General features: G+C 43.5%; 1 protein-coding gene across 1 annotated transcript in view; it reads left to right on the plus strand.

Annotated features, from left to right (window-relative positions):
- The window catches only part of ENPP3 (ectonucleotide pyrophosphatase/phosphodiesterase 3), a 92,038-nt gene extending 90,511 nt beyond the window's left edge, over positions 1 to 1,527 (plus strand). Inside the window, exon 25 of the mRNA XM_069974970.1 lies at positions 170 to 1,527. Coding sequence (XP_069831071.1) covers positions 170 to 343 — 174 coding nt within the window. The 3' untranslated portion in view covers positions 344 to 1,527. The remainder of the gene's footprint in view (positions 1 to 169) is intronic.
- Positions 1,528 to 14,548: the final 13,021 nt, after the last annotated feature.

The raw sequence follows: 14,548 nt of genomic DNA on the forward strand, positions 1-14,548 counted from the left end.
TCTGCAGCTCTTCATAGGAACCGCTTTGCATATTGAGTATTCATAAATTACCCGTCATTCATTTTTTAATGACTTTTGTGGGCATATTATTTAGTTTAATTACATTTGAAGCCAAGACAAGATAATGCATTGAGGTAGTAATGTATTTCCCCTATTTTATACTTTTCAGGATAATGAACTAGGAGAAGAATGGGTGGAAGAGAGGCTAAAGGCTCATGCTGCTCGTGTCAGAGATGTTGAATTGCTCACAGGTCTGGATTTTTACCCAGATCGGAAACAACCATTAGCGGAAATATTACAGCTGAAGACATTCCTACCAACTTTTGAGACTATTGTAAACTAAATGGTGACTAATTGTATTTTTATATAAATGACCTGCTTTACACATATATAGATAATACTACAGTATCTTGTGCAAAATTTCCTTAAAGGGAACCTATCAGCCCAGTTGGGCTGATTTGGCTCCCTGCAGCACTGTATAAAGCTCCTTTGCAGCTCGCAGCACATATCGGCCGCGGTTGCACCAGCAACTTTATATCCAGAAAACATTGTTTAATCCCCCTCACGTGCGGCAGGGAGAGGGGCGGCAGGTATTCATCTGGGTGGCTCCCACCACTCTCTCCCGCTTGGTGGGGATGATTGACAAACAGAGGCCTGTTACTGGTGCCTCTCCCAGCGCCTAGCACGCTGACAGGGAGAGAGTGGTCACTAGATACAGGCAGGGAGCCACCCAGATGACTACCTGCAGTGCCTCTCCCTGCCACAGGTGGGAGGATTAAACTTCATTCTCTCAAGTATAAAGCTGCTGCTGCAGCCATGGCCGGTATGTGCCACAAGCTGCACAGTAGCTTTATACAGCACTCCAGGGAACCAAATCAGCCCAATTGGCCTGATTGGTTCCCATTAATTTTCAGACAATGATACTATCATGCATGTAATAATAAACTTCACCAATCTAAAGGCTTTATGACACGGCATGATAATGGCGGCAAGTGAGTGTTGACGTGTCAGTTCAGCACTAGCTTCCCCCTGGTTCCCCGCTCGCTGCCGGTGCTAATACATGTCCAGGGGAGGAGTGGGGGGTGGGGGGCTCTGCCCAGCTGGAGGGATAGTCCAGTTGATTCTTAAATTATTTGGGCTAACCATTGAAGTCAGTGGCGGTCAGCTGGCGCCGCTTCTATTGCTCAGACCGACATGCAGCAGACCATCACTGACATGATCGTGCTATTTCAACATGTCGAATGACCATGATCAGCCCACATTGTACATGTCGGCTGATCGTGGTCTTTTAACCTGTCCTATTACACCAAACGATTATCGCCTAGAGTATTGCTGATAATTGGTTTGTGTAATAGGACCCTAAGGCCTTATTCCCACTCTCCGCAAAGATGGCCCATGCATGGAAGATGTGCTCTGACCAGATTAACAGACCTCCTGGCATGTATTATTATGATGCCGGAAGCTCTCAATCAGTTCAAGGCTAGATTCACACTTACCGGATCCGCAGCGGATTTCACACTGCAAATTTGAAGTGAAATCCGTTGTGGATCCCTTGCCTGTTAGTTTATATGAGAAGACATAGTTAACCCCCCGCCGACCGGAGCTTACATTGCCTGCTCCATGCTCTGGCTTGCTTCCCAGGTTCCTGGCTGTATGTCCCGCTCAGCCAATCAGTGTGCTGCACCCCCCCCCCCCCCCCCCCCCCCCCCCCGCAGCCACTGATTGGCCAAGCAGGTCATCCGGATGCCGGGAACCGCTGAAGCAAGCTGGAGTGTGGAATGTTAATGTATGCTCCGGCCGGTGGGGGTTAGCATACATACCCGCAGCGGGATGTCAATCCTGCTATGAATATGTCTTCTCATAGAAACTAACAGGCAAGGGATCTGCAGCAGATTTCGCTGCAAATTCAAAGCATGAAATCCTCTGCGGATCCGGTACATGTAAATCTAGCCTAAATCTTTGTGGTTCTGTACTGACACAGCTGCATCAGAGTGATACATGATACTGTCTGTATATACAGAACGTAAGAATAAGGCCTTAGTGCGGCAAAAGGTAGTGGTAGATACTGACAGCATAAATGATGGTGCAAATATATATACATCCACTTACGAGATTTTGATTTTGCCTCTGCTGTACTAAGTGACTGACCAAACCTGATTTGTAATATAAAGAGTTATCAGGCTAAAACAGATTCAATGTAAAATTAAATGCTTTTTACTGATTTCATTCAGTGTTCTCCCTGTGTTATACCTCATACACTGATCCAGAATTACAGAAAATTATATTACAGTGATGTGATTTTTTTTGTACACTGGTGCATTTACTTTGCCTCACCCTTCTGCTGAGATGCAGGAGAAGCTTTGTTTAATATAACGTAATGCGCCATATGTTTGTATGTGCTATAATTAAGCGATAGGTGGCATTTTAGGATTGTATGTGAACATGAAGATTTGCACATAGGTGGGGGGAGGCTTAAGATATGGAATTGTATTAATATATTAGCTGCTTCAAATTAATATTCTATTTATTTACACACTAGAGATTAGCAAATATGACAAAAGTCCCGATTCGTGCTATGGCTGTATCTGTTTTCCAGGCAGTCCCTGGGCTGCACCCACCTTCTCCAGGCAATGGGATTCAAATGCTGATCGTTTGAGTTTGTGCAAACATTCACACAATTATTTCACATAGACAGATGGGGAAGGGAGGTGTGTAAAGTGCAGGTGTGTACCTGGAACAACCGATTCGGGCAAATCTTCCAACCAGGTAGCCAATTAGACTATTATCACTTTTACAAAGGCTGGTACTACACGGAGCGATTATCGTTTCAAAAATCGTTAAATCGTTCGGATTTGAACGATAATCATTTCATGTAATAGCAGGCAATGATTAAACGACCAACGAGAAATCGTTGATCGTTTAATAGGATCCGGACCTATTTTTTTCGTTTGATTGTTCTCACATCGTTCCCACTTTGTTCAGTGGAATAAGAATTCGTAGCTGAAATGTACGCAATACCGACGACTAAACGACTGCAAGAACGATCATAAGTAACGATCATCGTTCCATGTAATTGGGCGAACGATTTCGGGTTGTTTGCCTTAGCGGTCGTTTAAGATCGTTTATCGTTAATCGTTAGTCGTCGAAAAATTGTTTGGTGTAATAGTACCCTAAGGGTCCATTTACACAGAAAGATTATCTGCTAAACATTTGAAGCCAAAGCCAGGAATGGATTTGAAAATAGGAGAAATCTCAGTCTTTCCTTTATGACCTGTTCCCTGTTTATAGTCTGTTCCTGACTTTGGTTTAAAAAACCTGTCAGATAAATCTGTCTGTATAAAAACACCTTTAGCCGTGTGGTTTCTGCATGGCACAAATATATAATAGGCTTAATAACAAATTTTACGTAAACTGACCTTTTTACAGCTGCAGTCAAACATAAAAATGGTCAATGCACATAAAGTATGCAAAACAGTATATACAAATAATAAGTGCAAACAACAACAAAACATGAAGGCTATGTTCACACATAGTATTTCCTTCAGTCTTTTGGTTAGTCTTTTTTTTATTTTTTTTTTTACCAAAACCAGAAGTGGAGCTGACAGGGCAAAATTATAATGGAAAGAATTGCACAGCTTCTGTGTTTTCAATCCACTCCTGGCTTTGCTTGAAAGAAAAAAGACTGCCCAAAATACTGACTGAAATACTGTGTGTGAACATAGCCAAAAACTGATTCTTAGACAGTAAACTAAGGCTATATTCCCACACAGTATTCACAGAAAGGCTATGTTTATACGTTGTTGAAATTTAGTGTATGGTCACCATTTAATGGCAAATAATTACCATTATTTTAAAACAACAACCATTGTTTTGAAATAACAGCTGTTATTTGCCTGGTAAATGACGCCCATCCTTTAAATTTCAACAGTGTATGAACATCGCCTTTTTGTGTTTTCAATCCACTTTTGGTATTGGTTTAAAAATACTGACCAAAATACTGAGCAAAAATACTGTGTGTGAACAAAGTCTTAGGGGGGGTTCACACTACAGAATCCAGGCGATTAACCTGCCATGGATTCCATCACTCGCGCCCATAATCAATCATGTTATTCTATACAGTGTCTGCACTGTTGACCCATTTCCCATTGACTTTACTGGAGCACATTATTATATTGAAAACACAGCTGTTACATAGTTACATAGAAAGATATACAAAAATTGTAGGTGGTGTCAGCTCACCTGTTTTTGTTAGGTTGGAGGGTGCATGGATCCCGGGTAGCCAGCCCACTTGTAACAGAGTTTTCTGAAGAAAAAAGAAGATGGATCCAGCACAACCAATGGTAATAATTGACAGTTCTATTTTGTGCAGCCACTATTCAGTGTGCGTGAATTTCAACTAAAATAAAGTGATATACATCATACCCAAACAATGGCCGATGTTCATACAGTTTGTGAACATGGTATAATTATGTAACTATGTTTTCCAAAGAAAAAGAAGATGGATCCAGTACAACCAATGGTGAAAACTGTTAAAAATTAAAACTTTAATTTTTCTTTCTTAAAACTGAGACTCGCTCACAGGAGTGTAGCGGCTAGACAACGTATTTCATGCATGCACGCGTAATCATGTCTCATTATTAAGCGAGCATGCGCGAAATGCGTCGTATAGCCGCTACACTCCTTTGAGCGAGTCTCGGTTTTTAGCAAGATGAATTAAAGTTTGATTTTTCAACAGTTTTTTCACCATTGGCTGTACTGGATCCATCTTCTTTTTCTTTGGAAAACATAGTTACATAGTTATGCCATGTTCACAAACTGTATGAACATCGACCATTGTTTGGGTATGATGAACATCACTTTATTTTAATTGGAATTTACGCACACTGAATAGTGGCTGCACAAAATAGAACTGTCAATTATTTTGTTCAGCCGCAGAGAACGACAGCCATAGCGCTTACAGGGTGTATACACTACGGCTATGGTTCTATAGACTGCTATTCAATGTAGCAGTGCTTTCAAACAACGGTAGATTGTTGTTTAATGGCTAAATACAAACTACTAAAAAATAGTGGCTGTATTTTTCTTTTACTTTACAATGTGAACATAGCCTAAAGCAGTGCTTCTCAAACTGTGAGACGGGCCTCACCAGTGAGGCACCCCCTAGCAGTTGGTGAGGCCCAGATGAGGAGCCAGTTTTAACAAATTAACTACGATCTGCACAGTCCTTTTGTTTTTTGCAGAAATCTCTATTTAAGAAACATTATTAATTTATTTTGTACTTAAATGATCAGTATCTAGAGCTTGGGAGACGGGTGAAAGGAAGCCCTAGCATTATTTTCAGGTTTTAAATGGACTTTCACCACAGATAGTGAGGCCCAGGCACCCCCTTGGTCAGTCTGGTAAGGCCTAGACATTGCCTTGGTCTGGTGGGTGAGGCTCCAGTAGAAAAGTTTGAGAAGGTTAAGTTTGAAAGGTTAAAAGCAGTGGGTAAAACCTTCAAGAATAACTGCCGTACTGGGATATAAAACCTGCAGTGCAGCTCAACTTTCACTATGGGTTTCCATTGCATGTGGATAAGATTTGTAAAAATTTCATCCATTACACGGCTACTGTAAAGTAAAGTGGGTTAATTGCTGGCGAATCCAGTATACTAAGACCAGTATTACCAATAATACCAGTATACATATTATACTTCCTACTAATATACTTGCTACTAATAAATAAAATCCTATAGTATACTCAGACCAATGTTCCCCTAGACTGTGATCATATATTGGTAGATACTAGAGATGAACAACACTCGAGCATGCTCGAATTGAATCGCTTGCAATGTGAGTACTGGTGGCTGAATAAGTGCAGCCCTAGGGAGTTCTAGAAAACATGAATAAAGCCTATGGCCTATGGCTGTATCCATGTTTTCTAGAACTCCCTAGGGCTGCATCCAACTTCTTTAGCCATCCGTAATCAAATGCCAAATGATTGGACTTTAGCATGCTCCAGTTGCACTCATAGTAGATACTAGTTTTACACAGGCTCTTCAGATAATAGAAATGCTGACAATATCCAGTGTCTCACAGGTGATGTCGTCTATGATCGTCTTTTTCTTTTTGCATCTGGCAAAGGCCACAACTCTTCTCTGCACAATCTGCCAGAGAAACATTTCAGGTTTCTTGCTCCTGCACATATAGTATTGAGAAGGTTCACAAACAGTATTTTGTGTCAGTTTTAAATTTACATTTTTTAGGCTCCAAGGTCATAATTGGATTTAAAAGGAATGAGAATGTAAAAAAAAGACTTAAACTTCCCATCCACTTCTGGCTTTGGCTAAAAGCTGAATGAAAAACTGCCACAAATAGCTGTGTATAAAGTCTCTGTTATGCTGGCTTCACACTACCTTAGGCTATGTTCACACCGTAACAACGACCGTGATTACTACGGAACTTGCATAGTGCTGCCTTCTAAGGAATCCCGGCTGGAGTGTATACACATGGTATACACTTCGGCCGGAATCCCTAGGGGCGCTGCAAGAGACTGACATGTCAGCTTCTGCGGACGCTATTCAGTGAATCTGCATCTGAATTCAGCAGCAGTGTACATCATCCAGCTGGTACTGCAGTGAACTGTGAAATGAACAGTAGATGTGAAATAAAGCAAGTTTGCAATATACATTCATTATTTTTTTGTTGTTATCAAGCTGTAAAACAAAGCTGAACTTACCAGAAATCCAGGTCCAGTCTCCTGAAGGCAGATTTTCTGACTTGTGCTGGTTGAAAAAACACAGACTAAACACAGGAATTCCGGCCAGTACAGAGAGTCACGGCTCAATGTATCCATTAATCACATGACTGCCTTCTCTCTGTGAGCGCTCAGATGACCTGAGATACACAGGACTTCCTGTTTTCTGACTGTTTCCTGTTTTTTTGAGATAAAATAAATAAATAATGAATGTATATTGCAAACTTGCAGTATATCACATCTACTGCTGATTTAGATTTTGAAAGTTATAATGACAGTAACACTTTAAATCTTGGAAAAAAAAACACACAAAAATACCAGTAATTTATGATCAGCCTTACACACGCGGTATTTTTTTTTGGTGTGGCGTCTTTCTCTCCTCTCTGGCATTTTTGAGGCTTTGTGGCTGTTTTTCTAAAATACACCATGCTTTTTTTCCCTGCAAACTGTGGCTTTTTTTCTCCTATAGATTTGAATGGGATTGTTCTGGTCATATAAAAAATGCCATTGCTGTGTGTATGGTGGTTTTTTTGTTTTTTTTTAACCATCTTGGTACACACAAAAACGCCTAAACCACAATTCTTTTTCACACATAGTGAAAACTGCCAGAAAAAGCACAATCGCATGAAAAAAAAAAACCCAGTGTGAGGTGCGTAATGTGATTTATGATATACTATTACGATACTCAGTAGATTCATTTACCTTGCTTTGGTATAGTATGCTGGTCTTTTAAATAATAGCTTACAAGCACTTGTACAAATGCAAGGTGCCATAATGATCGAGAGCTGAGAGATGGCAAAATCTTCATGACTTGCAAAACAAATTGACTGGTTTATCTTTTTTGCTTTTATGTGCTGATATCTCTAGTAGGAAGGTGTTGGCAAGCTATGTAGGAAAACTTTATCCTAGTATTTTTGCTGACACAATAGAGAAGTATTTCCTGCACATGACACCATCATGATGCAATGATCATGTGGTAGAATATAGAATTTCTCTAGCCGGGCGCAGGTCACAAGGCATGCAATGGAAAAGATGTGAGGCTTAAAAGTCTTCTAACTTGTTACGTCAATTTCTATGAGCACGACATCAAAAAAACTGCCAACTAATGAGAAATCTATGCCCCACTCTATGAGCAGTTTTCTTACCAAGTTAATATAACTTTAAAATATTTAAGTTACCAACAATATCCATCTTTTTTTTTTTTTAAAAAGGAGTATCGTTTTATGTTAAGCAATAATATTATGTAATATCAGAAGCACTCCTCAAATGCTATGCTATAGAAAACACGTTGTCTAGAATAGATGATTTCTTTGGTGTTGACAGAAGATAATCTGAACATCTGATATCATTTAGCTTCTCATCTGTTCCTCAGTTTACGGATGTAGACTAAGAGACGGTACTTCAAAGGAGTCTGAAGAGTTCTGTTTTTTATCTGTTTTCGAAACTCTTAGTTGATCTCCAATCCAAATGTTAAAAAATAGAAAAAGATTTAAAGGGGTTATCTGGTTAAATAAAATAGATGCTCAATATTCCCCCTCTCCTGGAGACTAACAATCTTTTTAATACTTATTACTAGAGATGAGCAAAGTGTGTCAGGATTCATACCAAGCAACAACTCAGCTTTTGAATCCCAATATCTGGGCGCTCCGTGGAGAAAGCTGAAGGATCACCTGGAAAACATGGATACAGCTATAGGTTCAATTCATTTTTTCCAGGCGATTCTCAGGCTGCCTCCACCTTCTCCACGGAGCATCCAGACATCGGGATCCAAAAGCTGAGCGTGTTGCTTGGTACAAATCCTAACACGCTTTTCTCATCTCTAGTAATGGAGTGCAGGCGTGATCAGGGCTGGCGTCAGCACCCGGGCAGGTGCCAGGGCCCACAGCATCACTAGGGGCCCAGCCCCACCAGGGTCTTTTTTTACCCAGCAGTCAGTGGAGAGCGGGCCCAAGGAGACATCCAGTCTCTCTGCACTGAATTACATTTAATACAAAGTGATAATAGAGAACTGGCTGGCATTAGGAACATCCTCCCCTTCTGCCCGGCCAGCCAGGTGTCTCCTCCATGGTGCAGAGAGCGTGATCTACACTTCCTGCATCATTCTGCTCTTGCCCAGACCTGACTAGACGAGTCAAGAGCAGCAGAGCGGCTCAGCTCCCTGACCAGGAGATTGGTGAGTGTACAAAGAGGGAGGGGGGAGGCAGTGTTTTGTGCAGTTTTTAGAGAACATGTGACTCTCCAATTGCTGCAAACCTACAACCCCCAATCATGCACTGCTAGCAGAACGTGATGGGAGTTATATTTTTTGCAACAGCCTAAAAGTCACATGTTAAGAAACAGTTTATTTAATGCAGTTTTTTCTAACATTTAACTTTCCAATTGCTGAAAAACTACAACTCCAATCATGCGCTGCTAGCAGTACATGATGGGAGTTGTAGTTTAATAACAGCTGAAGAGTCTCTTGTTTGGAAACAGTGATTTGAGGGACAGTTTATTAATCCAGTGTTTTCTAACACATGATTTTTCCTATGGGGGTGGCAGACAGGGATATATTCAGCAAAATAATATAAGCAACCTACAAAGAAACATGCTGTAACCCGGATGTGTTAAAATTAGTCTTTTTTAATCATAAATAGAAAATACCATATAATAAAAACAACAGATGGATTAAAACAGCCTCTGGCAAACACATTGGCAAATAAGGCATAACATTATCCCAAGCATGATAACTTAAAGGTAAGTTTATGGTGGTAAAATAAGGAGAGTGCTTATAGCTGCAATCTAGATGAAATATAATACCAATGGGAGGACATATTAAAAGTATTAGACATGTGTCATAACTATTAACATTCCCAAATTGTATAATATTACCTAAGCTGTTAGTCCACACAGAGCCCGATGTGGTGCACCCTGACGCAATGTACATTATACCATGTTGATTGCAGAATATATCTAACCCTATGCACTGACCTTTGTCAAGGTGGGGGATACATGTTCTTTTTCTATGTTTATTCTAAAATTCAATAAAAACTTTGAATTCAAATCTAGCTAAATCCTCAAGAAATTAAAAACGTTTCTGTCAATCTGTCAACTTGATTGCTTTCTAAACTGTTTAAAAATGTTAAATTATAAAATGCATTGGATTCTGTTGGATGAAAGCTTTTATTAAGTCTTTATTTAAAATATTCTGCATTCTTGGACATGGAAAGTGCTCTTCCTCTATAAACAATGTCAAGTGTAACAAAAGAGAGGAAAATATTTATATTAGATAAGCAGCTGTGCGAAAAATGTGTGTGCGTAGCTAAAAGCTGACACTAAGAAGCTAATGGCAGAAATTAGACATTTTATAAGCCTGTTTTAAACATTCCTCTATTCCCCCAATAAGTTCGACCCTAACTACCCTAAAATAATTTAAATGGCCTCTTAACCCCTACAAGACCGGGCTAATTTTTGTTTCTGCATTTTAATTTTTTTCACCTCTTGTTTAAAAGGCCATAGCGCTAGCATTTTTTCACCTACAGACCCATATGAGCCCTTATTTTTTGCGCCACTAAATGTACTTTTTAATTTTTTATTTTTTTTTGGGGGGGGGGGTTCAGTTCGTGTTTACGCCATTCCCCCTATGGTAAAACTGGCATGTTATATATGTTCCTCAAATCAGTACGATTAAAACGATATGTACATTTATATTACTTTTATCTGATGGTTTTTAAAAAATTAAAACCTTTAAAAAAACCACTAAATGTGTTTAAAATTGCTCTATTCCTATCCTTATAACTCATTTATCCTTTGGTCTATGGGGCTGTGTGAGGTGTCATCGCTTGCGTATATGCGACTTTTTGATAACTTTTTATTACAATTTTTCTGGATTTGATGTGACCAAAAATGTGTGATTTTGCACTTTTGCAGGTTTTTACGCTTACGACGTTTACCTTGCGAGATCAGGAATGTGATAGTTTAATAGTTTGGGCGATTACGCACGTGGCTATACCAAAAGGGGGGGTGATTCAGACTTTTATTAGGGGAGAGGATTTTTTATTGATAAAAACACTTTTTTTTTATAAAGTATACTTTAACTTTTAAGCCCCCTGGGGGACTTTTATTATTACTGCAGTGATCTCTCATAGAGATCACTGCAGTATACTTAAAGGGGTATTCCCCCAAAAATTATTTTTGCATTAATACGCTGCCCACCCGTAGCTTTCCATCTTTCCAATATAAAGTTATTATGGATTCTGCACAGTTTTGCTGTTATCCAGCTCTGCTACACCGGCGTCCCCGCCAACTCAGCTCTGCTACACCGGCGTCCCCACCAACTCAGCTCTGCTACACCGGCGTCCCCGCCAACTCAGCTCTGCTACACCGGCGTCCCCGCCAACTCAGCTCTGCTACACCGGCGTCCCCGCCAACTCAGCTCTGCTACACCGGCGTCCCCGCCAACTCAGCTCTGCTACACCGGCATCCCCGCCAACTCAGCTCTGCTAGACCGTCACTTCCAACTCAGCTTTGCTACACCGACACAGCCATCTCAGCTCTGCTACACTGTCATCATCTCCTTTTTGGATGCTGTTGGATTTACTATTTGAGCTACGCATTCCACCCACTCACTGAGATAGTGGGCCCCAGCGTGCATCCTCATATCGTGCTACCTGACAAGGATTGCCTAGTGCTGCTGGATTCCGTCGCTTGTCGATCATCTCCTTCATTGTCTCAGCTCTGCTACTTCACCATCATCAGGCATAAGCATTGCATGATGGGAAATGTAGTTTCCTATCTTGCATATAGACCATGTTTTAGAAAAAGTTGTAACTTTTGGGATGGGAGACGTCTCAAAATACTCAGGGGGACTTGGTGAGTAAGGCCAGCTAGGTTTGGGAGCATTACATTTTTTTAGCTCTTGGGGGGAATTCCCCTTTAATACTTAATACAGCCATGATTGATCAGATCACTGCTGTATTACTCTTGTCTGCAGCAGATCAGATTAATGGATTGCCAAGGCGGGATCAGGGTCAGTGCAATGCTGAGCCCCGGCCAGCTCAGCAGAAGGGATCTCCCCGCTGCAATCGCATCACGGGGGCGCGGGAGATCCCCCACTAGACACCAGGAGTAGGGGAAACAATACATTTAAATGCAGCTGCATTTAAATGTATAATTAGCGGGCACGGTCTGATTGCCAGGGGTCCGGGCCACAGATAGCACCCAGGATTGTGGTGGTTTAGATCGGGGTTGCCGTGACCCCTCTCTGAACCCCCCCTCACACATCAGGACGTAAGTGTACTGGCTGGTGCGGGAAGAATTTAATGCCCTGTGTTAAACACCATGTGATTAAACATAGATGGATGCAGAGAGACATTGGAGTCATAAAAGAGTAAATGTTGATTATTATATAATATTAGCTTTTTCCTAATGGATTGTTAGAACCGGAAACACAATGACACTGTAACCTTAAAGCGACTCTGTACCCACAATCTGACACCCCCCCCCCAAAAAAAAACACTTTTACCTTCAGATAGCTGCTTTTAATCCAAGATCTGTCCTGCGGTCCGTTCGGCAGGTGATAAAGTTATTGTCATAAAAAATTACTTTTAAAATTGCAGCCCCGTGCCCTATGGGAGTATCTGTGCCCTAACTTTGCACCACCCCTCCGTCCCTCCTCCCCACCCTCCTCATCATTAGGAATTCCACTGGAACATTTACTCCTGTTTGAACATTGCACAGGTGTCTTAATGATCCAGCCCATGTGCTGTGGTAACACAGGTGCTGAATAGGAGGCAATCTGCCTGGAGCATTCCTAATGATGATGAGGGCGGGGAGGAGGGACAGAGGGGTGGTGCAAAGTTAGGGCACAGATAGGTGGTGCCTGTAGGGCACGGAGCTGCAATTTTAAAAGTAATTTTTTATGACAATAACTGCATCACCTGCCAAACGGACCCCAGGACAGAACTTGGAATAAAAACAGCTATCTGAAGGTACAAGTGGTTTGGGGGGGGGGGGGAGGTTGTCAGATTGTGGGTACAGAGTCGCTTTAAAGCGTACCTGTAAAACTGTCCTGTGTACAGTGGCTCCGCAATGATGAGGCGACCTGAGTAGTCTGCCTCAGGCGGCGCCACCAGCTGTCATCATGGGGGCGGCATATGGCGGATTATAATATGGGCGGTTTGGGCGGCCGCCCGGGGCCCGAGGCTCCAGGGGGGCCCATGCCCGGCCGCCCACATTATAATCTGCCACTGATTCCCGGAATGCATGTACCGGAGTCCCCCCGTGCCCAGACAGCATCTGTAATTAGATGCTGGGAGCGGGGGAGACTTATTCATAAGCGCCGCGCTGTAATGAATGAGCCGCGCGGTGCTGTTACTACAGCGCGGTGCTTATGAATACAGTCTCCCCCGCTTCCAGCATCTAACTACAGATGCTGTCCGGGCGCGGGGGGACTCCGATACATGCATTCCACGTCCATGATCCGTCAGGATCACGGAACGTGGGAATGCAGCCTTAGTCCCCCGGGTGATGCGGGGCTGCCGGAGGTGTCCCATCCTGTCCCCGGCAGCGCGCGCATCAGAGAGCTCCCCGTGCGCCGGAAGTCACAGCCACAGGCACACGGGGAGCTCTCTGACCGGGGACAGGTCGGGACACCTCCGACAGCTGCGCATCACCCGGGGACCAGACCAGAGAGGCTCGACGGGGGAACGGATGGCAGGTGAGTTGAGAGGGAAGAGGGGGACCATCTATAAGGGGGGGGGGAGAGGGGGACCATCTATAAGGGGGGGGGGGGAGAGGGGGACCATCTATAAGGGGGGGGAGAGGGGGACCATCTATAAGGGGGGGAAAGAGGGGGACCATCTATAAGGGGGGAGAGGGAAGAGGGGTACCATCTATAAGGGAGGGAAAGAGGAGGACCATCTATAAGGGGGGGGGAGAGGGGGACCATCTATAAGGGGGGAGAGGGAAGAGGGGCACCATCTATAGGGGGGGAAGAGGGGCACCATCTATAAGGGGGGGAGGGGGACCATCTATAAGGGGGGGAAAGAGGGGGACCATCTATAAGGGGGGGAGGGGGACCATCTATAAGGGGGGGAAGAGGGGGACCATCTATAAGGGAGGGGGGAAGAGGGGGACCATCTATAAGGGAGGGGGAAAGAGGGGGACCATCTATAAGGGGGGGGGGAAAGAGGGGGACCATCTATAAGGGGGGAAGAGGGGGACCATCTATAAGGGGGGATAGGGAAGAGGGGGACCATCTATAAGGGGGGAGAGGGGAGAGGGGGACCATCTATAAGGGGGGGAAAGAGGGGGACCATCTATAAGGGGGGGGAGAGGGGGACCATCTATAAGGGGGGGGGGGGAGAGGGGGACCAACTATAAGGGGGGAAGAGGGGGACCATCTATAAGGGGGGGAGAGGGGGACCATCTATAAGGGGGGGGAAAGAGGGGGACCATCTATAAGGGGGGAGAGGGAAGAGGGGTACCATCTATAAGGGGGGAAGAGGGGGACCATCTATAAGGGGGGAAAGAGGGGGACCATCTATAAGGGGGAAGAGGGAAGAGGGGCACCATCTATAGGGGGGGAAGAGGGGGACCATCTATAAGTGGGGGGAAGAGGGGGACCATCTATAAGGGGGGGAAAGAGGGGGACCATCTATAAGGGGGGAGGGGGACCATCTTTAAGGGGGGGAAGGGGGGGAAGAGGGGGACCATCTATAAGGGAGGGGGAAAGAGGGGGACCATCTATAAGGGGGGGGGAAAGAGGGGGACCATCTATAAGGGGGGGGAAGAGGGGGACCATCTATAAGGGGGGGGGAAAGAGGGGGACCAT

This window comes from Dendropsophus ebraccatus, chromosome 6, assembly GCF_027789765.1.
Source record: "Dendropsophus ebraccatus isolate aDenEbr1 chromosome 6, aDenEbr1.pat, whole genome shotgun sequence".
NCBI lineage: Eukaryota > Metazoa > Chordata > Amphibia > Anura > Hylidae > Dendropsophus > Dendropsophus ebraccatus.